This window comes from Nyctibius grandis, chromosome 4 (assembly GCF_013368605.1).
Source record: "Nyctibius grandis isolate bNycGra1 chromosome 4, bNycGra1.pri, whole genome shotgun sequence".
NCBI classification, from domain to species: Eukaryota; Metazoa; Chordata; class Aves; order Nyctibiiformes; family Nyctibiidae; genus Nyctibius; species Nyctibius grandis.
In genome coordinates, this window is record NC_090661.1 from 84,491,579 (window position 1) to 84,517,146 (window position 25,568).

General features: G+C 39.1%; 2 protein-coding genes across 2 annotated transcripts in view; both read right to left on the bottom strand.

The window, feature by feature from the left end:
* Positions 1 to 12,507: 12,507 nt before the first annotated feature.
* On the bottom strand, positions 12,508 to 18,478 carry PTPN20 (protein tyrosine phosphatase non-receptor type 20). Its single transcript, XM_068397435.1, has 5 exons — positions 18,406 to 18,478; positions 16,624 to 16,714; positions 15,160 to 15,494; positions 13,391 to 13,453; positions 12,508 to 12,579 (listed from the first exon to the last, which is right to left on the bottom strand). The coding sequence occupies exons 1-5, from the start codon at positions 18,406 to 18,408 to the stop codon at positions 12,508 to 12,510; spliced, it is 564 nt and encodes a 187-aa protein (XP_068253536.1). The 5' UTR covers positions 18,409 to 18,478.
* A 2,603-nt stretch (positions 18,479 to 21,081) lies between these two features.
* Positions 21,082 to 25,568, bottom strand: part of FRMPD2 (FERM and PDZ domain containing 2) — a 55,948-nt gene continuing 51,461 nt past the window's right edge. The window contains exons 36-38 of the mRNA XM_068397436.1: positions 25,187 to 25,263; positions 23,018 to 23,103; positions 21,082 to 21,238 (exon numbers count right to left, since the gene is read on the bottom strand). Coding sequence (XP_068253537.1) covers positions 21,082 to 21,238; positions 23,018 to 23,103; positions 25,187 to 25,263 — 320 coding nt within the window. The remainder of the gene's footprint in view (positions 21,239 to 23,017; positions 23,104 to 25,186; positions 25,264 to 25,568) is intronic.

Below are 25,568 nucleotides of genomic sequence, written 5' to 3' on the forward strand. Positions count from 1 at the left end.
GAAGAAGAGAAGGAGTTTGTGATACCTGTATAGACCACTTTTGTTGATATAAGGAAAAACAGTGGAGAGAAGGCCTGAGCTGGGATTGTAGTTCCCCTCTCCTCCTCAGGAAGCAGAATTGAGGCCATGTAATCATGGAGCAGTGAATGGTTTGTGCGTGTTCTGTCGGCAGTCACGAACTATTTTAAAAAGGTATACACAACTCTTAGAGACAACTCACACCTTAACAATGAGGATATTCCAGTCTAGACTGGAAGCTATTTTGGTGGGCTAAGAGGAGAACATAACACTGATAGATGCAGTGGGCAGGAGACAAGACTAGGGTTACCTGCTGAGTCACAGGAATAATGCATAAGACTAACTCCTGAGCTGAATCAGCCTGTGACTTGTCAGCTTCTCAGGGCATCAGAGAGTAAGGCCAAACTGTGTTCGTTCTTCTGCATGCCCTTGGCTGCTGTGTACACTGTAGGGAGCAATTTGCACTCTATTCCCAGCTACACAGGACAAACAGGCTTTGCTATTCTTATGGACAAGGATCTCTTCATTACAATGTCATTTGTGAGAGCTGGTGCAATAGAAACAACTGCCATGCTTTCCTAGGAGCAAGGTTGCAGAAATAAGGTACTAGGTCAGAGGTTCATTTATACTGATCAGGATTCACTTTCCCGGCTCTGAGAGTTGTTCATCGTGAGGCCAAGTCATTTTGTCTCAGTGCATACTTCAGTGTCTATAAAAAGCCCAGAATAATACTATCAGGCTCTCAGAAGTGAAATGATTTGAAGCCCTCCATGAAAGGTGCTATACAAGCCCAAGCTGCCATAGTCAAGCCAGCCCCAACAATACCTCATGGAATGTGAGCCTTTCATGTTTGTTCTGGGGCCATGGGGAACAATGCCCTTTCAGGAAAATAGATGTCTGCGATTCATGGTGAATTTCCTTTCCTTCTCTCATTAAAATCCATTCTTTTCCAGTTCAGCCTCTTCATTCTCAAACATGCCTCTTTGATATTTGTCAACTTCTATTCATTTTACTTAGTCTGCGCATCTAATCTCTTTGAGACTAAGCATTTCCTCTGATGGCAGAGCCTTAAGGGTGCTATTCTGCCAATTGGGATGCATTGAGGAGAGCCTCTTGGCAAGCTGGCTCATTCTTGGGGAACACACATATTTGAGCAGTGAGACCTCAGGCATTTATGCTGTGCAAGACACCACAATGCTCAGCACTCAGTAAGACTCAGAAGAGAACCACTACCTTGAAACGCAAGATGGTTACTAGCAAGTGTTTTTCAAGATGGGTATGGAAAACTGGCTTCAGTGCACAGTTTAGCTCATGACTCCCTGTGCAGCTTCAGGCAGGCCACTTTGTCTCAGAGTCTAACCTGTAAAGAAGCAACACAAACTTCCTTCTTGTGCACTTTTGCCTGCTCTGCTGGGTGTTTCAGGTGGAGGAGAACAGAAGAACTGTGATGGTAATGTTCCGTAGCAGTAAGTGTAGGGAGGTTGACTCCTTTCAGATTGAACTATCCAACAGCAGTGAAATCATAGCAGCTTTGGCCCAGTAGTGATTCAGCAGTGTTTCATCCACTGACACAGGGAAACGCTCTGTCCTCAGTTCCTTACGTTTGCTGTTTTACCCTGTTCTCTTTAAAAGGGAAAGTCTGTAGGTGACTGGCACTCAAGCAGGAGGCTTCTCCTGCCCTGACTCTAGAGATCCTTGAGAGCTTGGTGACATCTGGTGGGAACTGGAAGGATCACAAGCCTTTTGTGATCTTCACTCACAATTTATAAAAACAAATTTAGAAAATATTCTCCCAAAAACAAGCCACAAAAATTTCTATTCATTTTTTTTCTCAGAATTACAAGAGTACAAAATCAAATTATGATGCTATAATGAGGCATACTGAACACCGTATAGTTTAGAGATCTAATGGCTTGAAATTTTGATGGGATGTAACTGAGCTGAAATACAAGGAATTTGGCACTGGATTCTTTCAGGCATGTAAATGCCATCTTTTTATCAACCTGGTCAGAATATCAGTATAAAAAGCAAATGATGCAGGTCACATTTGCTCATCATGCAGTGCCAGGCCCCTGTGATATAATCAATCTCCATCATGCTTAAACTTTGCACAAAGCACATATATGCCTTAGCCTGGAAAGTATCATTGTGGGTATGTTCAGCAACCGACTTGTGAGCAGTTAGGTATGTGCGCCCAGAGTTTGGAATAGGCGTGGGTCTGACAATGGGCACAAAACTTCAGTAAAGGGAAAGGTAGTAAAGTTAATGCTATATTCAGGCTAATTCTGCTAAGGAGAGTGAAAATGGTTTTCTTGAAGTTCAAATGAATTATCCCATTTGATCTGCATGCAGATGCATGTGAATGAGTTTTTACATTTTTTCTAGATCTTTTTAATCCTATAAACATAAGCACTATTGCCTTTGCTCTCATTTTTGTGAGTGCAGTTTTTGGATCTAGCTATGCACAGCATTTGTGCACCTTCACAAGATGGAGCAAGTAATAACCAGCAAAATTTTCTCCCAGTGTCTTTTAGATATTGGAACAGTATGTCACCTGAAAGACAGAGAACTTCTTGCATTTGCCAAGGGTTTTGTGAGGCCTTTGATAAATGGGGAAGAGTCTAAAATGTTACCAATCAATCTCCTTTTCTCCTTCATCCCTTTTTAGGATTTGTAATGGGAAAGAATAGATATAGAAGGAGGAAATCAGTAAAACGATGATCAAAGTTTTCAGAAGTGTTTGTGAAGGCCACGCCACAGATCCAGCTACTACTGAGAATCTAGAATGTGGATACACAGCACTTCCTGAAATTCAGCCCCCCTTGAAGAATGCTGAACTGGGACCTTGAAGTCACTGGTAAGTTTAAACAATCACAGCCTGTTGCTGCAGCCTATTTGTCTTTTCATCATTCAGTAAGAGAGAGTTAGGTTAGAGGACAAAGCAGGGTGGATTTTCAGGGTGAAAGCCATCAAGTCCGAAGTGGATATTCTCTTAGCTACTTAGGAAAAAGATTTTCAGTCTAAGGATTTAGGTTGCCTTCCTTGAGCTCCTCAGACCTCTGCCACCCTTCCCATGCCAGCTTGTCTCTGTAGTGATGTCATGACATGTGGTATCACTGCTGGTAAACTAATGCAGACACCCTTCCCAATCCTGTCAGTTTTCTCCCACTCCAGTAGAGATCATGTGTGTTTGTGATACGAGGTGGATTGGGATGGGTGTATTCTACCTCTTCCAGAAGCCAAGGCAATTGCAATATACAGGCTTGGTACCCCCAGCTGTTGAAGAAGTAATTGAGAATTAAAAGCAGATTGGTCACATCCCAGCTGGTGTTCAAAGAACAGCCTGACAGGAAAAGAAATGCTGGAGTTTTGGAGGGAAACTTCAAAGGGAATTGAACATCTGTAAATGCTGTAAACCCTGTGACTGAAAGCTGTGGAGAAGACAGGTTGTCCTCCCTTTGGTGGACAGGGAGAAGAGCAGCCAGAACACATCTCATGAACACATTAGTCACAGATCATTTTGGTGTAAATGGTGGAAAAGAAGGGATGAGGGTGTAATTAAACTTTACCAACCTTGCATTGGTAAGGAGCAGACAAGTGAATGGGACCAAATGTGCTCTGATTAAGGACCAGCCTCGTCTGTCAGCAGCAGTGTGGTACAGGTCCTAGAAAATCTAAGTGGTAACCTAGAGTGTGGTAAGAAACTTTATTGTCTGTTCTGAGTCCTGTATATGGACTGCTTTTTGAAGTCTTCTCCGGGAGCTGATCTGTGTCATGATTTTGAGGCAACTTGGACTGAAGGTACAGAGAGCAGCAGCTTTGATAAAATTTTCTCTTCCCTACCCAAGGCTGTAATCACCAGCTGCCTACAGGCCATTGACCAGTGCAGTCCTGACCATCTAGAGATCACCTAGCTGCACTTTGGATTCCTTGAGTTTACAAAAAACTGGGAGTCAAGGTGCACAATCAGAATTGGGGTGTGCAATCCTGTTGCCCTGTTAACTGAATAACTAAGAGGGGAGAACTCTTGACAAACGTGAAGGAAGAAAAGTTTTATTTAATGGATATTTTTAACATATTTACTTGTTGGTGGTGCTCCCAGCTTATTCTGTGTCCTTCTTAGAACTCCAAGGAGATAATTGAGTTTCACCAGATGCTTTGATAGAGTTCAAACCAGTGTTATGTAAGTCCCCAGGAGGACTCCTTGGATAATTGAACCTGACCTTTTGAGCTGCTGACAAAGTCTAGCAGAATAACATAACCCAGCAGCCATCCACACTTTTAGCTAGGGATCTAAGTGAATGTTGATGAGAAGGGGAGTAGGTGGAGAAGTCCCCATGAGATATAGAAAATCTCAGCAGGAGCTGGCATGGAGCTGCTGTTGCCTAGAGCAATGTTGCTCTGAAGGAGTTGAGCATTTGTATTGAGCTGAGAGGTGTGGTCACCCCACTGCTGCTGGCATCCCAGGCTTTGTCCAGATTCTGATTATGGAAACAATTTTAGATCTTTTGGTCTAAAATTGCTGTCAAGCAAAAGGAATGATGCTCGGTCTGTGCTAAGTGGCTCAAGTTAGGTGATACTAATAGAATTTCTAGCTGTGAAATAACCACTTTGTTCCTACTTGCTGTTCAAATGGTACATTAGCAGAATCCTACTCTTCCCAGTGGACAGGCACATACAACGGAAGTAGCTCACAGTCATGTGAAATGTTTCCCTTAATGATGCAGCACAAATTTCCTAATAAAGGGACAGATGCTTTGTATGTGTACCCTCATTTCCACACAGTGGTGGAGGGGAATGTGTGGTAACTCAAAAGTGCAAGCATGGGTAACATTTTATGCTTTGTATGGTCTTTTTCTTGAGCACTTCCTCGACACTTCGCAAGCATTACCTGTGACATGCATCTCCTCTGATGGCAAAACAGTAGACAAGGAAAATGAGGCATAATACTGTTAAGGAACTTGTCTTACAATGAATTGTAGATATGATGAAGAAAGGAACCCAGAAATTCTGGAAGACTATGTGTAGTGCTATTCCAAGTTAAATAAACGAACTTTTTATTTCTTTTATCTACTAAAAGTCAAAATTCCCTGAGAGTCATTCAATTATTTCAGCTTAGGATTCCAAAAAAAGTGAGAAAACACTGTCTGTGTTCCTGTTGAATACACAAGTTTTGCCTGGTTTCAGTGGATAAAACAGCTGTGAGGTGAAGGCAGGATAGTTTAGTGAGAGACCAAGGGTCAGTTCGTGCCTCTGGAACAACGGCAGCCTCCTGATCACCATGACAGAGTTATCAGTAGATCATTCCTTTGATGACATGGTGCTAAACCTGCCGTAAAATGTGGAGCCAGCTGAGTGAGGTTTGGGATTTTCTTGCAAAGACTCAACAGTTTTGGATCTCTTGTTTCACCCAACATTTCCAAAAGTGTGTGAGCTAATTTTCTGTCTGCTATACATGTGCTTTTGCGTGTGTTGCTGGTTGTGGCAAGACTGAAGGCCCAGCATGCTCTCTCCTGATGCTGTGGCCCAAGTTCCTGCTTTATCAGCACTTTTACATACACAATAACAGCAGTTTCCTTGCACTCATGGTGGGGATTTGCTTTGTGAATGCTAGTGTTGCTATAGCTACATTTTCCTAATGTTCATTATTTCCCATAGTGCCAGTCCCATCCAAGGATGCTGGCATTAAGCAAGCTCACAGCATGTCATTTCTGCTTTGGGAGCTATTGGTAGGTGTACTGAATGGGCCAAGAGGTACTGCAGCTGATGCTTTGCCAGGGCTAAATCTATTTCAATCATGAAGGAAGTGGTCAGGGAAATAGGAGCTTTTTTACAGCAGTGTGATGGGAAAGGAAAGCCTACAATCACTAGCGTGCCTTTCCAAGAGGGTTGAACCCTCCTTCCAAGAGGAAGGAGAAGAAGGAATTGTCATCTCTCAAGAGAACAAATGTGGGGAGGGAGCACAGACAACTTCAGTTAATTGCTAGGTTGTGTAATGAGCTGGAGTGCTGGACAGCTACTGTATAGTCCCCATTGTGTCTGTGCCCTGGTTGGGGGTGTACTGCTCTCGGGCATTTTAGCTGGTTTTGTTTTTTGTTTTTGAATGGTTTAATGAGCAAGCTAAATAGCTGTAAAATTCAGAGCAGGATCTCAAAATGCTCACTGTCCCTCAGGCATGCATGTGTATCTGGTGCTGTGACGAAGGGGTAATGAATTCTGAACAGTCACCTACTTCCTATGGGAGGGAGCTATGTACAGAGCTCAGTTACACAAAGAAAGACACCAAAGAGTTGAGACTAGCTAAAAAGTAGAGCTGGTCACTGGCAGATCTTGCAGACTGACATCCAAGAGAGACTCCAGACTCTGCATCTTCTCTGAAACTCCTGTATTGGCTTCTCAGGCCTTGATCAGTGCATAAGTGGTATTAAAACAGCAACTCTCTCATGCTAGTAGGCCCCCAAAAACTGTATCTCCTAATTTCAGTAGACATGCAGCTGTTGGATGGTATCTTGTCCTCTCTCTGAACCAGTATTGGCATATTAAGGCAACTGAGATGATTAAGAAATTTTAATATCTGTCATATAAAGAGAAGCTGAGAGAGCTATGGTTGTTTACTGTGGAGAGGAGAATGCTCAAGGGAGATCTTCTCAATATGTACAAATTTGTAGATGAGAGGGAGTAAAGAAGTAAAGGTGGCGGAAACAGACTCCTCTTAGTGGTATGCACAACAGGACAAGATGCAATAGGCACAAGTTGAAATATAGGCAATTCCATTTAAACATCAGAAAAAATTTCTTTACTCTAAGGATGGTCAAATATCAGAACAGGTTGCCTAGGCAGGTCATGGAGTCTCCATCCTTGGAGATATTCAAAACCCAACTGAACACAGTCCTGAGCTCTAGAGACACTGCTCTGAGTTTGGGGGTTTATACTAAATGCTCTCCAGAGGTTCCTTCCAATCTCATCTGTTCTGTGGCTTTGTGGTTCTATGGTTCAGTGTTAATTGTTCCATGCTATTGGGCCTGAAGAAGCATGAATGAAGTATGAGGTTCTGTTATTCCTGGTGTGCATTAAGTAATTGACCAAGATAAGAAAAATAATACCTGTATGGCACTACAGAACACTATTCTGGTTTCACAAGCTTATTTCTAAACCTAAAGAGCTACGTCAGTGAAAGATTATATGTGAATCATGCTTTACTGTTACACATATCTTTGTAAGTGTTGTGCCCTTCCATCACACACATTGCTAGACATTTAAAAGATCAATCTAATAGTGGACTGTCACCCTCAGTCGTCTTAGACTGCAAGGGCGAGCTCTCTTTTCAGTGTAGAGATCTCAGCTGGCATCTATTTTTTGCAGTATTACAATAATATTCTGTCATCTTTGCAAGCAGTAGGCAGGCAATCTTCATGTTGAGCCCAGCTTTGTGATTTAACAACTGCGAGAAATACCATTGTCCTTCACTGGTAACTGAGTGTTTTGCCCCTGGAGGTGCTGTTCCATTACGATTCCAGTAAGGAAGACACTCAGACTTTGCAAAGTATCATTTAAAGTGCTATTTGTTAGTACTAACACTGCAAAGGAAGAGAGGATAGTATAGATATGCTTACATCCCTTCAGATGCCAGGAACTCCAAGTTGTGCAGCATCAAACAGGCATCTGCTCTGGGCACAGCACACTGTGCAGACCCTGTCCATGGAAGGGTTACCTTGTTTTGGTCATTTGAACTATTATATGATTTTCTCACAAGAAAAAAACTCCATTCAGCATTTCTACTGTCCAACAGAAAGAATGTTCACATGAGAACTTCTTGCTGCACTTTTAGGTCCTGCAAGAACTTGCAGGTGGCATAATCACCCGTAGCAAGTGGAAGCTGCCTACAGGCTCTCTGTTACAATTAGCTGGCTGTGTTTATTCTGCAGCTAAGAGATATTCACAGCACAACACAGGCCTGAAGGCTAAGCTGTATGTGCAGCACAGCACAGCACAGGCTTGGGCCTGCTTGGGTTAACCGTTATGTGGATCACATTCCTCGATGTGAAATGGTTGGGATCATTACACTGAGATATGTGACACTATCTCCAGTCCTCATTCTGCAGATGAATTAGCAACATACTTTACAAAAGAAACCAGTTTACAGGGATTATTTTACACTAAATATACCCCAACCCAATTAGATTCAGATGCTCACAGTGTTTCATAAAACCAATTCTTGTAAGATTCCAGGAGGATTTCCCATTACTCATAATTTTCAGTAAAAGAAGAAAGAAAGTGCTTCATTCCAAAAGCACCCCTGCTTTAAGGTCAAGAGAAAGTATATTCACAAGGTAGGCTCTTGTCAGGTTTGGACATATCCTGTCAGATTTCTAGATACCCTTTCCTGAGACTGAACGAGTACTTCATTATTATTATTTTAGGATCTGTAGGACCAGCAGCAGTACGGCTATATAGTTGTCAGCAGTATGCAGCACCTGCCTGGCCAGGCAGGCACTTGCCAGGCTGGAGCGAGAGCACTGCATCCTGCCAAGCCTTGGGAAGGTTGTTGAGTGAACCTCAGTGAAAGTTCCTGGAGTGGTTCTGGGCCGAGGGCAGGAGTGACTGATGGTGATGCATGCTGTCGCGGTAGCGATTTGCCCCTAGATGGCAGTGCTTGCTGTTCCTTCGCAATACTGGCGGCCTTTGCATTGACCCTATTTGTTCCATCACAGAAGATTCTGTTGTTCAGTAAGGCCATAAATTCCAATCGAGAAGACAGAGAAAAATTACTGACTCATCTCTCAGGCTTTCTAAGGAAATTAAAAGGAAGCCTGATTATATTAGTACAAGTTGTAAAAATACAAGTTGGTACTTATTAAAGTCAATTATTCAAACCTGACAATGTTCTTGTAGCCAATAGCACCCATTTTGGCATGTGTGGATATTTTAAGTTATCTTACTGTTGCAGATGGGGTATTAGAGTATATGGAGCCATCAGCATGAAGCAGTCCTGAGTCCATGGAACTCAATGAAGATGTTAAAGGAAAGAATGGGGCACTAGTTTCCCCCTACTCACGTGATTGTATCTTAATAGCTATGAGATGGTTTTCCTTTCTATACTTGCTTTTAAACTGAATCAGAGCTCATATCATCTGGGTTTAGTTCCCAAGTTTCCAAAAACTCTGTAGACCTTGGAGAAATCACCAACCCCTGCCTCACTTCCCTATGACCAAAATGGGACAGCAGATCTTCCTTTCTTTCCAGTTTACCCTGACTTGTTAAGTGGTGTGAACTCTTTAAGGAGTGGGTTATCTCTTGTTCCAAATGAATGCATATCAATGAGCCTTGATCTCCGTGGGAGTTTTGAATTAATAAAGAACACAGAAGTGGGACTGTCATTCATGTATACACCATACAAAAGGGTGTATGAGCTGCTGGATGTAGTCAATACTTAAACGCTTCTTAACAGTCTTCTAACTGTTCTCAGTTTATCTAGACTTTGAGCTCAGTGGCCCCATCTATAAAGGATATGAGTGCACCCCAGTAGTGCAGCATAAAAGAAATAATCTGTGAGGCGCAGAGAATCCTGTTTAAGTGGTGTGGCTTATTCAGGAAGTCTGGAGTAGAGCTGGAAGTTGAATCCCTGAATCCTGCCTTTAAAGGGGAAGCTGAGAACAGATGGTTCTTTAGCATCTTCAAGAGAGCATATACAGCAGCCGCATCTGCTAAGCACTTTCTGGTGATGACTCATGGTTTATTTCTCCAAACATGGTGTCTATTGTAGGAAGAAGCTCTGTCTATCATTTCAGTCCTTCCCTCAACAAAATTTATCTGCTGTCTAGGCTGACTGTCAGCAGTGGAACTCATGAACGGTACTTGTACTGAGGTGACCAGCTCTGAATATGTGCTGAGCACTTGCAAGTCTGCAGTTTTCTTAAAATGTTTTCAGGCTGTGGATTGAGAGACTTGCTCTGTAGGATCGCTCCAGGACTGTGACAGTTGGAGGGCCTGTCACCCAGCATGTGGTAAATTGCATCTATCTGGCTCTGCTCAAAGTTGGTTTGAGAAGCTCTGAGATTTTCTGTGAGTGAAAGTTCCTTTGTTATATAACAGATTGTGAAATATCTGGAAGGACAGTTCTGTTTTATCTTGCTCTGCTAGCAGGCTTAGAGGACAAGATCTGTGTAAAAGTGTATGTCTCATCCAAAACAAAGTTCAGTCTGAGTGAGGGTGTCGTTATGGGGATCATAACCATAGTATCTGCTTAAAAGAATTTAATTATTATATTTCTAAAGTATAAGAACATGAGATTTGGCAGAATGACTCAGAGGTCAGTAATACCTACTTTAAGAGAATGTACAAAAGGTACCATCATCACAAAATCTGCCTTTAGAAGAAGTTTAAATATAAGCCTCACTTAATAAAAGATTATTTTCCCTAGAGCTCTTAGTGGTTAGTAGGTAAGTATTACAGATGCTTTTTCATAAAAAGAAATTGAAATGAAACACAATTTAGTGTTTCCAGAAATCTTTTTAATATCCCTGTAAAACAGGAAAAACTTCTGTCAAACAGCAAACACTTCTGTGAACAGCTGCAAATGTGGAGGAACAAATAATGCTACGAAGATTGTCTTCTAAATCCAGAAAGCTTGTTCTAAACCACAGAAAAAACACTTGTGCATAAAGTACAGGAATATTTTCACTGAGAAGCTTTTTAAAGTTGTTGTGGTACAAAAAGTGAACTGTGCATTCACGTGCAGCATAGTGCATTCATCGCATAGTAGTACATGTGCAGTAATTAAAATCAAAGTGAAAGGCCAAATACCAAATGAAGATAACAAAGTTATGAACAAAAATTTGGCTGATGATACTTGACAAAACTGTGCAAATAGTCCTTTATATGCAACATAAAGAGAGTAAATGCAGAATGTATGGAGAGTAATGCTTCTGGGAAGGCTCAAATTCAATGAATTTAAGACAAATCATTGGATTCTGTTTATATTTATACCAATATAAGTCCAGACTTACTCCGCTAATTTATCGTTACCCTGGTTCTCTACCAATATGTTTGAAATTAGCATCTGGCTCACATCATAAATTTCATTTCTATCTTTTCCTGACTACCAGCAGACTATCTGAGGGCAAAAGAAAAAATGGCCCTTGGCCTTAATTATAAGTGTATTGCAGTGGCTTTTTCTAAAAGCCATACTTGTAATTTGTATTTAGTCCCTCATTCTTTTTGAACCATAAACCTCTCATTCATAATGAAAATAAACAGCTATTTTATTGTCTTGCTTCTACTGCAGTTTTACATTCAAATGCCTCTTAATATTTTTGTCCTTTCCAGAAATCAAAGAAGTTTAAAAAATATGTACAATTCAGTTAAATAAATGCTTTTCTATGTTTAAAAGGTACTCTTCCAATGCACATCTAATAACTTCACTTCCATATATATCACCTTCTAGATAAAGGTGAAGTAGTAGTAGTACTATAGCAACAAGTATAATCTTACAAACATGAGCAGCAGATTTCTGCTCAAATCCACTCAAACTCACACTAACAGAAACACTTTTTACATGAGAAATAAACGGTACAGAGAGTTATTTACTCTAATTTAAAGATCTGATTCAGCCCCTACTAAAACCAGTGGGACTTCCCATAGATTGGTGCAGATCCTAGATAAGAATTACAAGGTAGTTAATCAATGGAAAGGAGCTGGGGAAGATGAAATGTATTTGCGTGCCACAATGGACACACAGTCATTTCAGCTGGCTTAGTATTGCATTCCTTTTTACATGGATGCAGAATGAAAGAATACTGATGTTATCTGCAGCTGTTCATATTTCTGGGAAAAATTAGTGTTCCATCCAATTATTACAATGCTCTTCCTGCTTTGAAGAGAACCAACTAGGGTTTAAAGGAATCCTATTTTTCTGTCAGTTTCTTGATTTAAGATGTTTAGTGATGGTGGTATAAATTCCTGGGCAGGAGTGATGACTGGAAATGGTTCTACATTGTTCAAGCAACCAAAGGTAAACAAATTGAGTCCTTCCACACAAAAGGATAACTACTGTAGAAAATAATGATTTGCAGTCCAGAAGCCGATAGTGCACAACAATATGTAGGGGACAACTAATCTTCCACGAACGCCAGCAGAATCTTAGATCTTTATAGTTGCCCTCTGGAAAGTAAAGCTACTTCCAAAGGCTGCTATCTCCTTGTCACAGTCCCAAAATATTTTCCTAACAACTAATATGTTATTACACAGAACATGCAAATTGTCCAGCAGTGTTGCAGTGCTGGCTGGCTGTTTCTTCAAACTGTGAGCCAAGATTTTAATGACTTACCCAGGACATGTTAAGCAAGGTTTTGAAATGCCTTAGAAATAAGAGTAATCTAACCAAGCATTTAATATAGCACTTGTCTGTGCTGGCTTGACATCCCTTTAAAGCAATTGCTGAGTGGTCCCTGGAGTACAAGGGGAATAGCAACAGGGAAGAATCATATTGCATCAGCAGGAATCTATTGCTTGAAGCTTCTGAAGGACTTCGAGCACAACTTCATAACAGAATAAATACTCATCCTGTATGCAGAGACATCAATGTGAAACACCTGGTTACATTCAACATAAATTCTAGGCAAAGAAGGATGAACTGGCTGAAGTGCTGTTTATAACATCAGCATCTTTGTAACATGGATACAAAAATGTAGATACTTAAGAGCGTCCTTGTTATTTTTGTTCCATCACTTGCAAAAGTTCAGGAACACTTTCTTATTCAATGTAAGCATGTGTGCAAGTCTCATTTAGGTCAGTGAAGGTTATCTATTTGCTTAATTTTAATCACATGCTCAAACCTTATCCTGAAGAAAAATATATCAAAGCATGTGCTAAAATATGTGCCTATAGGAAGAACTTATCCTATCTTGTCTTGCTTTTCTTCCCACCACCTGTTTGCTCTAAATTGAGTGGCTGCATCTTGTCTTTTCCTCTGTGAAAACTCTTTTCAGGGGTCGGTATAACTCAGCAGTAGAAGGGTTTACTGAGGTGATGGTAACTCAGCAACAGCTAGAATTCAACTGAAGGCCACAGTTTTGCAGGGTAGAGTTTATGGTATCTCACTGGTTTTGTTGTTGATCCCTGCTTTTCTTTTTGCTTAAAAAAAAAAAAAAAGGCGGGGGCTGGTATCTGTATTATATTGGTTCTTTGCTTTTATTTCAATTAGTGAGTAAGGGACAGACCTTTCCTAAACACCACTTGCCTGGAAGGCTCTTATTTTCCTCTAAAAAGAGGGATAAAATTATGCTTTAAGCTCCAGATTTATCAAAGCATGTGGATGTGTACCACTAATTGAGGCTTTTAAAAATCATAATCTAGTTGAATATTGAGAACTTACCTTAGTTTGGATCATGCCAAAACGCTGATCTCTCAAATCTCTCACTATCTGCTTGATGTTGAACTATCAGAAGAGAACAGTTTTAATTTTGTTGACATGCAAGTTATAAAGAAAGACTTAAGCATGTTCAGATGGGGAAGCTGTGACTCAGTTCTTTTGCAAATAGTATATTTGTAGTTATCATCTTTGTTGTTTAAAATAACAAAACCTGGGTTTATACCATTTTGTTAGGATGAATTCCACCAGGAATTACTCTGGTTTAAGATACCCCCACACGTTGCTGACATCCATACCAGTTTGTAATACTTAACGATGATCTGTTTGATACTTACACATAAATCTTTTTCTATATAGCTGAGCAGAACTTCAACAAACAGCAAAACTCCACTTCTTCCAATGCCAGTGCTGCAGTGAGCAACAATAGGTCCTGTACTGTGAGCTTTTCTCATGCAACAAATAAATTTTACAAGCTGCTCAGCCAGTTTGGGAATATTGTGGTCTGGCCAAGTGGTAAACTGCAAATGACTTACAATGCGCTTCTCTTCTGTCTGGAAGAGAAAGACCAGAAATGTTAAAAATGATCAGTCCTAAGACTGATTTTTGAGGAATTCCACTGATAAATTTTCCTTCAGCCTCATTCTTAGTCAATTGTTTGTCTACCCTACAATTCTTCAGCTTTTCATACTTGACCCTATTAAGGTTTCTTTTAAGTTTTCAGAAATGCACTCAGAAGACACAGGCCTAGGAAATTTACTTGATGTAATTCTAATGAGACACTGAAGTTACCCTGTTGCCCCAAAAGGATGTAGTTATCCTATTTGTTGGCTAGAAAGGAAAAACTTGCCAGCTTGCCAAAACATGTTGAGCTGAATGCAAAAGAACTACCTGGATTTTTACCATCAGAAGAATTTGAATGCATGTCTGGATTTCTGTTGAAGTAAACTTGTGGCTTTCTGTAGTAATTTGATACTGGTCCAAGACAACCATAGCAAACATAACATATAATGGCTCATCTTCCCATCTTAAAAATCTTTTGGGAAGACTCATATCAAATATTCTATTATACTTCACACTCAGTTACCTAAGGCGAATTGCGTTTTCTTCATATAGAGAAATTGTTTTCTTGATGGAAAAAGACACCAAGTGATTCTGGCACAAGTATGACTCTTGTAATTTTTCCATTAATTAATATGTCCTGCAGAAATTTTTGCAAAGCTTTACTTAATATTGAGGCAAGACTGATGGACTTATAGTTGCCCAATTTCCATATTCTTACACCTGGATTCTGTATTAGGTTTCTAAAAATTTGCTGCTAGATTTGTAGTTTTATGTGTATTCGTGTCTTTTCATGAATGAAAGAAGTATCATTTGTTCTTAATTCTAGGATGAAAACGACCTTCTTCCCCGCTTTCCTTCCAGCCACCATTACAGAATACGAATCCAACTCTGGCAGCCCTTACTGATTTGATTTTATGAGAACAGTAAGCAATTCTGCAAAACTCTGAACACACCAGCTCTGTGACTGTTAAAGGACTAATTTTTGGACATTCTTGTCCAAATGTATGTAATGTTGCATCCATTGTTGTGCAATGAGCAAAGAGGAAGCATCTCATTAACCCTAATTTCATGCCTGTTGTTCAGATTTTTACATTGCTAAAAAATACTGAGCAAATGTTACAGAAGCAGCAAACAATACTACTAGTATTTACTCATGTAAAGTATCTAATCAATTTCATCATATATGAAAGTATTAAGTATACTCAACTTACCTGCTTGTTGATAATTTCTATTGTTCTAATTATGAAGTATTGCAGAATCTGGTAATTGTCTAGCCTGAGATGGAAATTACCTAGGTCTATAGAGTTGTGGGGAGGTTCAGGCCAGTATCGATGACATTTGACTTGCCCTAGCTCCACTTCTTTTGTCATCATGGCAATCACATCTGATTCACTCTCCCAGATCATTTGCCAGAAATCAGCTATAGTGGATGGCAGAGGCCCTTGGGTTATAATATAGAAATGTTCCTCTTCTCCAACTTTCATTCTAACGTAACTTGCGTTAATGTAGCCATTCTTTTCTCCCAGAGGAACTCGTGTCTTATCATCTGCACAGAAACAGAAAGTCGCTATTTCAGCTGTATATCTGAAGGAGAGTTCTACCATCTCTAGCACTCAGGAGATGGGGAACCTCAGCCTCTAGCAGCAAAGTATGCCTCTGGATTTTAGAATACATTTGGCTAGTAGCACTAATATTAATCACTGCTAATAGGAATTCCCACAGATAATTGTGTAGTTCACTGCAGCTTTATCTCTCTTAAGATACTTGCATAACACTCTGACAAGCCTTCTAGTTACCATACAATTGTTTGGCAGCAATTCAAAATAGTGTATCAAACACTGCTTTTAATGTATGGCATGGGAACATTGTCACTGGACGTTGTGTTATAAAACAAGAAACTTCTGAGAATGTATACTGTATCTCCAATACAGAGAGGTAACTGTGCTACTAATTTTGTATGTGTTGTCCTGCTGCTGAAGTTTAGAAAGACATCAAGGGTCCAGAAAGTGTTCTCCTTCTGTCATGATACCTCTCGGGCAATCATTGGGCAGTACGTTATTTTTGGAAATCCTTGTTAACAGCAGTCATTCAGCTCTTGGTCTTAAATCTTCCTTCTAAAATGACTTCTCAGCAGCAGTGAAACTTGTTTCTGACTCAGATCAGAGCTGAGCAGCTGAAAGCTCTGGTTGGATATTATGCTTTCAAATACTTCTGAAGGAATCTTTATCTTTCCAAGAGCTACATAACTCCACGATTTCCATTATACTTTTCAGAATTCTACTATGTCACAAGCAGTACCTGTAGCTGTACATTACATTTAAATAGATTTAAAAAACTGCTATTATAGTTCAAGCTACACTTGCCCACAGAAATGTGGATCAATATATCTGAGAAAGAGGGAAGGAAACACCAAGACAGCTGGCCCCCTACCAGACCAAGTCCTGCCTTGTGGAATATGGTACTTCAGAAAATTACATATTGTGCAATGCAAACATCCTTACATGAACTCCACCTATTCTGGAAAAATCTCAACACATTTCCTTATTAGTGGAGCTCTCTGTGACTAAGGATGTGGTGGTGGTCTGCATCTCCTACATCTCAGTGTTACAGCTGTTTTTCTGTTTCCTGATGTCTTTGTTCACTGAATGTATGTTCTCATTAGTGTGCATACTTACATGGCAGAACATCTCGGTATCTGTTTTTATCCCGGTTTTCTGGTGCCTTGCCAGTTCTGCAGTCATCTATTGGTTTCACATGTTCTAAATCCTAGATCAAAGAGAAATAGTCAATCCATGTTGTTCACATCCTTTATAGACAACCTTTACAGAGTTGGTGTGAGCAAACTTTACTGCTATATGTGACCCAAGACTGGTAAATAGAGTTCTTAAAGAAGAGAATCAGTGCATCATTCTCTAAACTTCTAGGCAAGGAATTCAAATTGCTTTGTATTTTCTTCAGCCCGCACAAAATTTCTGGGGTTTTCAAGTGGGATTTCCAACCCACATCCTCAGCCCCTGTTGCTACAAGTCCCTGTTGTATATTGCTGTAAAATAGATGTTTGGAATAGTGTCTTCGCCAAATGTCAGCATTCATAACTGATAACACACTGACTAAAGCACCAACTATTGCACTGTTAACAGGTAGTGAATGTCAGTGAATACATTTCAGTGACAGAGAAAGTGATGGATATAGGGAACAGCATCAATGATGTCACGTGCAAATCATATGGTCGTTAAGTACTTCATAGCAGATTTAGGGGAACAGTGTAGCTGGAAGCAGGAAAGTGCAAGTTAATTTCATTTACAGTTGTGAGTTACCTTCACTTTTCTTTATTCTTTTACCTCTTTGGTATGCGTTGCACAATGCTCAGCCATCACATTATGCCACTATACAGTGCATATGGACTGAAATACACGTGACAGTTCTTTAACATCTTTGTCAGCTACTACAGCTTTTACTCAGATAAAATATCCATTGGCTTTGGTATTTAGTGCTTTCCTTATTAGATCTTTACGTTTTCTGTGCAGACGCGTGACACAGCTCATAGTATGCTATGCTACATCAGTAATGGAATGGGATGAATGGAAATTAATACATGCCCTTGAGCCTTCAAGGAAAGTCAGCAAATCCTATACACTTGAGCTTGTGGGATTTTGTACCCAGAAAGTCAGAGATATAAAGGCAAGTGAAAGAAACTGATAATGTTGTAATTACTATGGAAAAGTGTTAGTAATCTGTTTCACTGGTGATGAGTAAATCCTTTAAAGGAAATTCCAGTATGCATTGAAGAGCTATGGAATAATCTGTTCTTTGGGAATTTGCTGATAACTGAGTACTCCATTTATATCCTGAAACAAGGAATTTTACATGCTTTCCTAATTTTACACTTTTTCATTATTTATATGCCATCAAATGTAATTATGTGCTTTCGTTATCTACGGAGGTACCTTACTTTTTCTTTTTAATTTCACAAAGTTCCTGATGTTAATAGCATATTGTGGCAATGAGTTCCATGGATCACTGGAGCATTGTGTGAAACATTTTCCTTTCATCAACTAAGTGTTTCAACACCAATGAATCCCTAGCAGCATGGATTTCTTGCTTTAATGCAGCCTCTAGAATAGTTCTTAGGCAGATATTCAGTAGAGATGAGGGGGTAATAGGAAGAAGTCCGTCTAGGAAAAAGTGATTCATACTCTACTTTTTTGTATTATTTATTTTTCATTCCATGTGGGCAGTATCTTTGCACAGGGAACAGTGTAAGCCTGACCTGCATGGAAAGACACAGATACAAATACTGTAGCATCACCCAAACAGCAGAGTAGAAGCCCCATTCTGGCTGGTGGAGTCAGTAAAGATATACAAGTCAATCTCCCATATACTATGCAGAAGGCTGCTAAAAGTCACTTTCTTAGCTCTGCTAAACACTCAGAATGTAAAAAGGAATCACACTTTACCATAAACTCCTTTAACACCTCTTGATTCTCAATCTGCAACTGAAGGCCTCGAATAAGACCTGTGATGCCAGTCCTTGGACCTACTCCAGTCAGTGATGGTTTAAAGTTAATTAACTGAGTCAGTTCATCTCCAGAAGCAAAGGTGCTGCCTATATATCAACAACAACAGAAAGAAGTTTTTAATTATTATTGTTCATAGTGCAAAGTCCTGGCTTTAAAAACTAGGGGACTGCAGTACTTAAGTACATAGTGATGCTTATACTGTGGAAGTGAAATGTCAAAAAATATTTTTGGCTTACTTATGTTCATAGCAGAAAGAAGAATAATTTAGCACCATGGATACAACCAGCACCACATTTCATGTAATTTGGAAGCAGATCCAACTATTGCAACTTATTGCCTCATACAGTTTCTAAATACAGTCTGTTCTAAATAAACTGTTCTTGCAGAATTGTAAACTTTAATGCTAGCTTATATTGGTATAGGAGACTCTGGCCACATCTTCACAGGGAATCATCTTCATGTTTACAACACTTTCCTGAAAATTAGTATTGCCACACCCCACTGCCAGGAATAATCACTGCAAATTCTTCCTCCCTGAAGTAAGAAAGTATCTTCTGTTCTTTTCATCTTATCTCACTCTCCCCTTCAAGAACAAGATGTGAAGTATCTTTGATGCACCAAAATCAGGATTCAGTTTTACTAATTAGCTCATCCTGAAGTTCTGATCCAAAAATTGACAGATTAAGAAGATGGATAAACATTTATATCTCCAGAAATATCACTACTCTACTGGAGCAATTGAAAAACTTTTGTTACCATGTAGAGTAAAAACAGTAGCTTGTTTGGTAAAAAATAGTGGTTTGAGGCAGAGGAATTATGTAATTTGTCCTTTTAGTCATAGGCTGCTGTTGGCAAAGAATAACATGCCAGCTGCCTCAAAGAAAACCTGGTGATCTGTTCCACAGATTTGCTGTAGGCTGAAGACAAAGAGCAATGCTCTGTTTTTCTTTTGTAAGATGTCATTGCTACTCTTAACTAATCTCTGTTACAAAAGTGTTGTGCTTGCTATGCTTTTGTCTGGGCTACAACTTGCACCTGCCTTGCCTGTGCTTCTAAGACACTTTCTGTTCACTTTCTGTTCTCTAACCCTCACAGATGTGAGTGTGTTTCTATTAACTCATTGAGAGTGCCAGTGAAGACAGATCCCCCGCTCCAGAGAGAGCATGCTATTTCCCATACACCTCTCTTTCCTTCCAGATCAAGTGAAATAAAACACCCAAACTTTGAGCAGATAGTAGAGGATAGATTGGTTATAATTTGCTGTTTGCTAGCCAGCACAGCTTGGTAGTGTGAGGGAGATGATAACTGTGGTTTGCTTCTGATAAGAGCCATCAGCAATTCATTGCTTCTACAGGGCAAGAAAAAGCAGGGAGAGACGTGTATTACAGAGACTCTACAGGATGCTGCAGCATTCTCAATATGATTCCTTTTGACAAATTATTCTTGTTTGGGCCTGGAGCAGCTTAATTTCCTACAGGAACAATTAGGCAGATTCTTTCTGTAAACTGTCTTCTGATATCAGAGGGGCTTTAGCACCTGAGCTGTGAAAGTGCTTCAGTATGTGTTTAAGCACATCAGTTCTAGAGGTTTTAATGAAGTTATTATATGAAGTGAAATTCAGTGATTCTGGGAACAAAGTCTTGAGATAGATAGAATTTGACCTTTCATTCTATGTTTTTGTGTAAGCGTTTCATTTACTTTTTTTGAGGAGTTGTATGGGAACAGTAAAGGAAGGAGGAGAATGATTTGAAAAACTTATTGTATCCAGTGGTAACAAGCACATTTTGTAGTATGTTCCTGGAATTTGTTCCATTAATTCTCAAAGCCTTCTTTGTCATTGCCTTTTATATACGAAAAAGGCCTTCTACTACATCCAGTCTGTTTACTGTATCTCTTGTAAGACAATCCATCTGCTTTTATTTTTTTCATTTTGGGACAAACTAAGAATTTCAGGTTTTTTTGATTATGCACTGGCAAGCTCCCACAAATTTGCTTCTGACCCAGATTGCAATGTTCCTTTTTTTTTTTGTTCAGCCACTGAGCCAATGTGTCATTTCTTTGCACTATCCAATAGTGCATGATTTGAACAAATGTCATGACGCTGCTCAAATTAATTCAACAACTTTCTTTTCTTCTTATTTGCTCAGTTTGTACACCTAATTGCATATAGTCAAGGTATTCAGAGATTTTACTTCGGGGAAGGACATGATATATAACATTACAAAAATAATCCCAACCAAAAACCAAAAGACACAAACAAAAACCCCAAAAAATAAAAATAAAGTTGCTCATCCTTTTGAAACTGGAATTCCAAAGCAGAAGTGCTCAAAGGAGTGGTGAGTGGGTGATGGCCAGCAGAGCTGCCCTCTCTGGGTTCAGTTAACTGCATTCAGACTCATATTCCTTCCTTCTAGCAGTTCTCCAAAAGAGTTGGAGAGCTCCTGATGTAGGCCTTCTTCTTGGGGATGTTGCAAAGGTTTGATAACCTTCATATATATCTATGGTAAAAATTGTGTCCTGAGTGCCCTGGTCTTTGAGACACAAAGAGCAAATTCTTAGCTTATATACAAGGGATTAGCATTGTTCTCACTGTACATATACAGAGAAGTTGGCCTATAATGTTAAAGAAACAAGAGAAGTTTTTGCATGGTTACTTCTAGGTAGAACAGAAATCCTGTGGGGCATATCATCATCTTCATTGTTCCAGCTGTCTGACTCAGACTGCTGACTCTCTTTTCTGCAGCCTTCACATTTTGCATATTTCTGTGACCTGCAAAACAGCATCAGTTGAATGGTCTTATGGAAGCGGCAGAAGCTTTGATAATCTGAATTGTACAAAGGTTTTGTTTTTAATCTATTTTTGATCACTTTTAACTTTCTTGAGCAATTATTTTCAAGAATTAGTGTGAACTCCGAAGAACATAAGTTCAAGGAGTAATAGTAGCCTTTTGTCTGGAGCAGTGTTTGCAAAAATAGCTAGTGAAAATCACTATTATCTGTATGGGGTATTTTATTTTTTCAAAGACATAAGAACATACTTCGTATAAAAAGCTGACCAAAAAATGATTGGAAGTAAGGTTTGTCACAGTTATAGACAATTTTTCATGTATGACATTTTTCACTTGTTAGGCAATCATAGATAAATAGGCTTTGCTTGTTACTGTTTCCTAAAGTATTTAGAAAATTTTAGAGCACGTAAATATGTTTTAGGTAGAAGATGTGCCTGCAATCCAGAATACAACTATAACGTGTGCAGAATGTGTCAAATATTCCTCTACTGGCTAACTCTGATACTCTCAGACCTAACATTTAACTATGTTAGTAGGCTTAAGCATGTCACAGTCTTATATTATCCGATCCTATGTATGATCATAATACATAATGTTATAAATAGTAAAAGCTGCACTTAAGAGGGAGAATAAGATAATAAGTAGCAGCTTTACAAATATCAGTAATCATTGCAGGCTGTGCATGTTCAAGTTACACAAAGCTTTTGCAAGTAGAAAACAAAAATACCAGAAAATACTGGTAACAAAAAGATTGAGTTTACAGATAGGGGCCAGAAAACCATCCTATTTTCAAAACAACCAGGAAAGATACTTGTTGTCCCTATATATGATAAGATAACTTTGTATTAGCCATAGATATATTTATGCATCTTGCACACAGAGCAAGATAATTTAATAATAATCACACCTGATTACCTGATATATCACAAGATAATGTTATATCAGCAATGAGATAATAGCAAGGGGCACTGAGCCTGTGTTCACATGGATGTTCTCACTTGCAGATGCTTTCAAAGCTTCTTTCAAACCTTATCTCTGTAAGCAGGTAAGTTGGGGAAGATTTTAATCCCTAATTGGTTGGCCAAGTACTGTTCTTACAAAATTTTAAGTTTTAAATGTAAATATTTAGTTATTTTTTCCATTTATGTGGGTTATAAGTGATAAAGAAAATAATCATATTTCATATATTCTGTATCATTGTAATAGACAACACTGCCCATGTCTTACTAACACTCCGTTATTCTTTGATTTCCCATTGTACTGTAGATTTAAACTTTGAAGTAAAATTCTTCTCTTTTTGTACTATGTACTTTCTTCGGAGTAACATCCTCAAATTCTCATGATTCCCAGACGTCTGGAGTTCAATATCTGTATCGCTACAGCCATAGCAGCACAGGGTTCAGCCCAGGCTGCAAGACCTGCTTCAACACTTAATAAAAGCCACGGGGACCCTGCCCATGTCAACGCGATAGTGCTACCAGTGTTCTCTCTCCTCCTCAGTTGGAAAGGCTAAAGCTAGCTTAGCCATGTCTGCATGAGCTGTCACACCTAGAAGCTTCTGTTTCATTTGTCTTGGTAGTTGTGTGGAAGGTATTTAGCAACTCTTACTGCAGATGGAGCTGCATTCTAATAGAGCTGTATTTCTATCTTTTGGGACACATGAGTGCATTTGCATACCATATTAGGACAGCTCTGGAAATGTAAGAATAAATTATCCATACTATTTATTTTAATAGTTTTACTGCATTTGAAAGACTTACCTGTCTGAAATGTTATTCATGATATCTTTACAGTCTTGTCCAGCCAGCTGACCTTGCAGAGGGGAATTGTGTGTACTTTCTGGATCCTGCAAGTTTAAAATAAGAAAAAGCTGTGAAAAATCAGTACACAGAAACATCAACAATATAGTTACTTTCATCAACTTTCTTTCTTATATCTGACAAAAATGTGTCCTTCGCTCAAGAAGGAAAGGGAAAATAGAATAGTTTCCATGTTGAGAAGAAAGTATGTGACTTTGATTCAGCATTGCAGTATTTACCAGGAGTAAAAAGCCACATCAGCTGTATTTGTAAGTTACATAACAATACAGTCTTCAGACATCTCTACAACTTAGCCATGACTAAACTTTGAAAAGGTTCATGTTAGTTATATCCTCTCTGATCTCACAAAGAAAATTCAATCACAGGAATCGAGTCACACTCTACTCTTTACCTCCCAGCTCTTGGCAGCAGAAAGCACCAGTGTCTGAGATGGAATTGTTGGTAATAATTTCCTTTTTTTACCTCAGACACAACGATGCCAGCTATCAGAAGCAGCATGCAGCTGCTCTATTGAAGCAGCACTCAGCTAACAGAGAAGGTAGACCCTTGATCACACTCCATATGCAGTAGAAGCAATAATATTGGTGGCTGTTTTTCCATACTAGAGAATGATACATTTAAATAATGATGCAGCACATCTGCCATTAGTATGTGGAAGTGGCTTCTTCTCAGCTGTAACACTTGATAGATACTTACTTAAATTTTAGTTCAGAGTGGTGTTTCTTCTTCTTTCCCCGCTTAATATTCCAGATGCACTCAGAAACCACCCTGGCATATTACACAGGATAAACTACTGAATGCCCCACAGAATCTTAACAGTAGCTGCCAATAATACCTTATTTTCTTAATTTTGTGATTGTATTTCCTCATTAGAATAGAGGAATTCATGGCTGCCTATTTAACCATGAATTCATTTACCCAGTTTCTGCACCTACTGACTACACTGATTGGAGAATGCTACATGGATTTTTGTTTTCTATTTGCCAAGGAAAAGTATTTTACTGCTGCTTTTTTGCATCTGTTTTTTTCAGTAGCTTGTCATTTTCAAAGTCTACATCTTTGGAGTAGATGGCAGCTGTACTATATAAAGTGTAAATAGTTTCTATTCATAGAAGACAGCTAAAGGCAAGCTGGAAATAATGAAGAAGAGAGAGTTAATGGAACCAATTCAGCAAAAAAATTTAGTATGTGCTTAAAGTTAGGCATGTGCTGTGCTGAACTAGATAGATTTAACCACATGCTTAAAACTAAATTTGTGCCTTAATGCCTTGCTAACTCAGGGATCTAATAAGGAACCTGAACTTTAGTACTATCTCCTACTTCTCATTGATATTATTTCTTGGGTATACTTCTTTGTCAGATCATAGGCATGACCTTGTTTTGATGTTACATTTCATCAATCTCTAACAAACAGTTGAGTCCCAACACCCATTCCAACAGTGCACTTAAAACTTCCTCAAACAAATTCCTCTTCAAGGTTTTTTCAGCTTATTCATGTCAAGGATTTCTTCCATTTTTCTTTTTCTAGTTTGATTATATTGGTTGAGGCAGGGTTTGTTTTTTTGATTTGTTCTGGAGGATAAGAAGACCTATATTTCTCACATTTGCTGAGGAGAGGTTTTACAGTTGTAAACTTAGAAATAACAGATGTAAAATTTGATGTGGAATGTCTTGCAGGACTTACTAAGATTCAAAAACATAACCAAGTTTGAAGAAGTTTGGGTGCCTTGGAGTTACAAATATTAATGAATAAGACAGTTGAATAGAAATCTTTTAAAGTATATTGTTTTAAAATACTGAAAGAATGGTAAAATTAATAAATCATTCATTCCAATATTATAAAGCACCAGAACTAGACTTGCATATGCAATCTTCCTTCCCCCCGCCCTTTTAGCATGTATATTATACTAATCATATGCTCTTATCTCAGTGGAATCCCCTGACTCATTGAAATGTTAGCAGTTCCAGTCATTGCAGCACACTTCCCTCACATTAATCTTTTTTCATTAAGAAGGTGTGGTTCTTGCCTGCATTGCAGCAAACCCATTTTGTAAACAAACATATGAGTACATTGCCTGATAATTTCTAGAAGCCTGATTCAGATTTTACCTTGGTGCACATCTGGTTGGGTTCTTCTTCCTTGAAAGTGAAAATAGGCTGAGATCGCAGGCTTCCCTCAGTACTATCTGAATACCAGAAAACAAAATCAAAGTAAAATGCCTATAAAGCATGAAAATATAGATCCATTTGTTCTCTGCCACCCACACCAGAGGACTTCGATCTTGGAAGAGGCACTGAGATACAGTGTCAGAAACTGGCATGGAATATCCCTTTCATGGATGCTCTGAGAGCACAAATGCCATACATCACCACTGAAGAAGCCAGCATAATTCAGGTTGCCAGAAGATACACTGCAGTAGACCCTTGTATCAATAGCAGTTACAAAAAACCTGAAATGGAATTTAGATATACCCTCCCTAACCCAACCCAT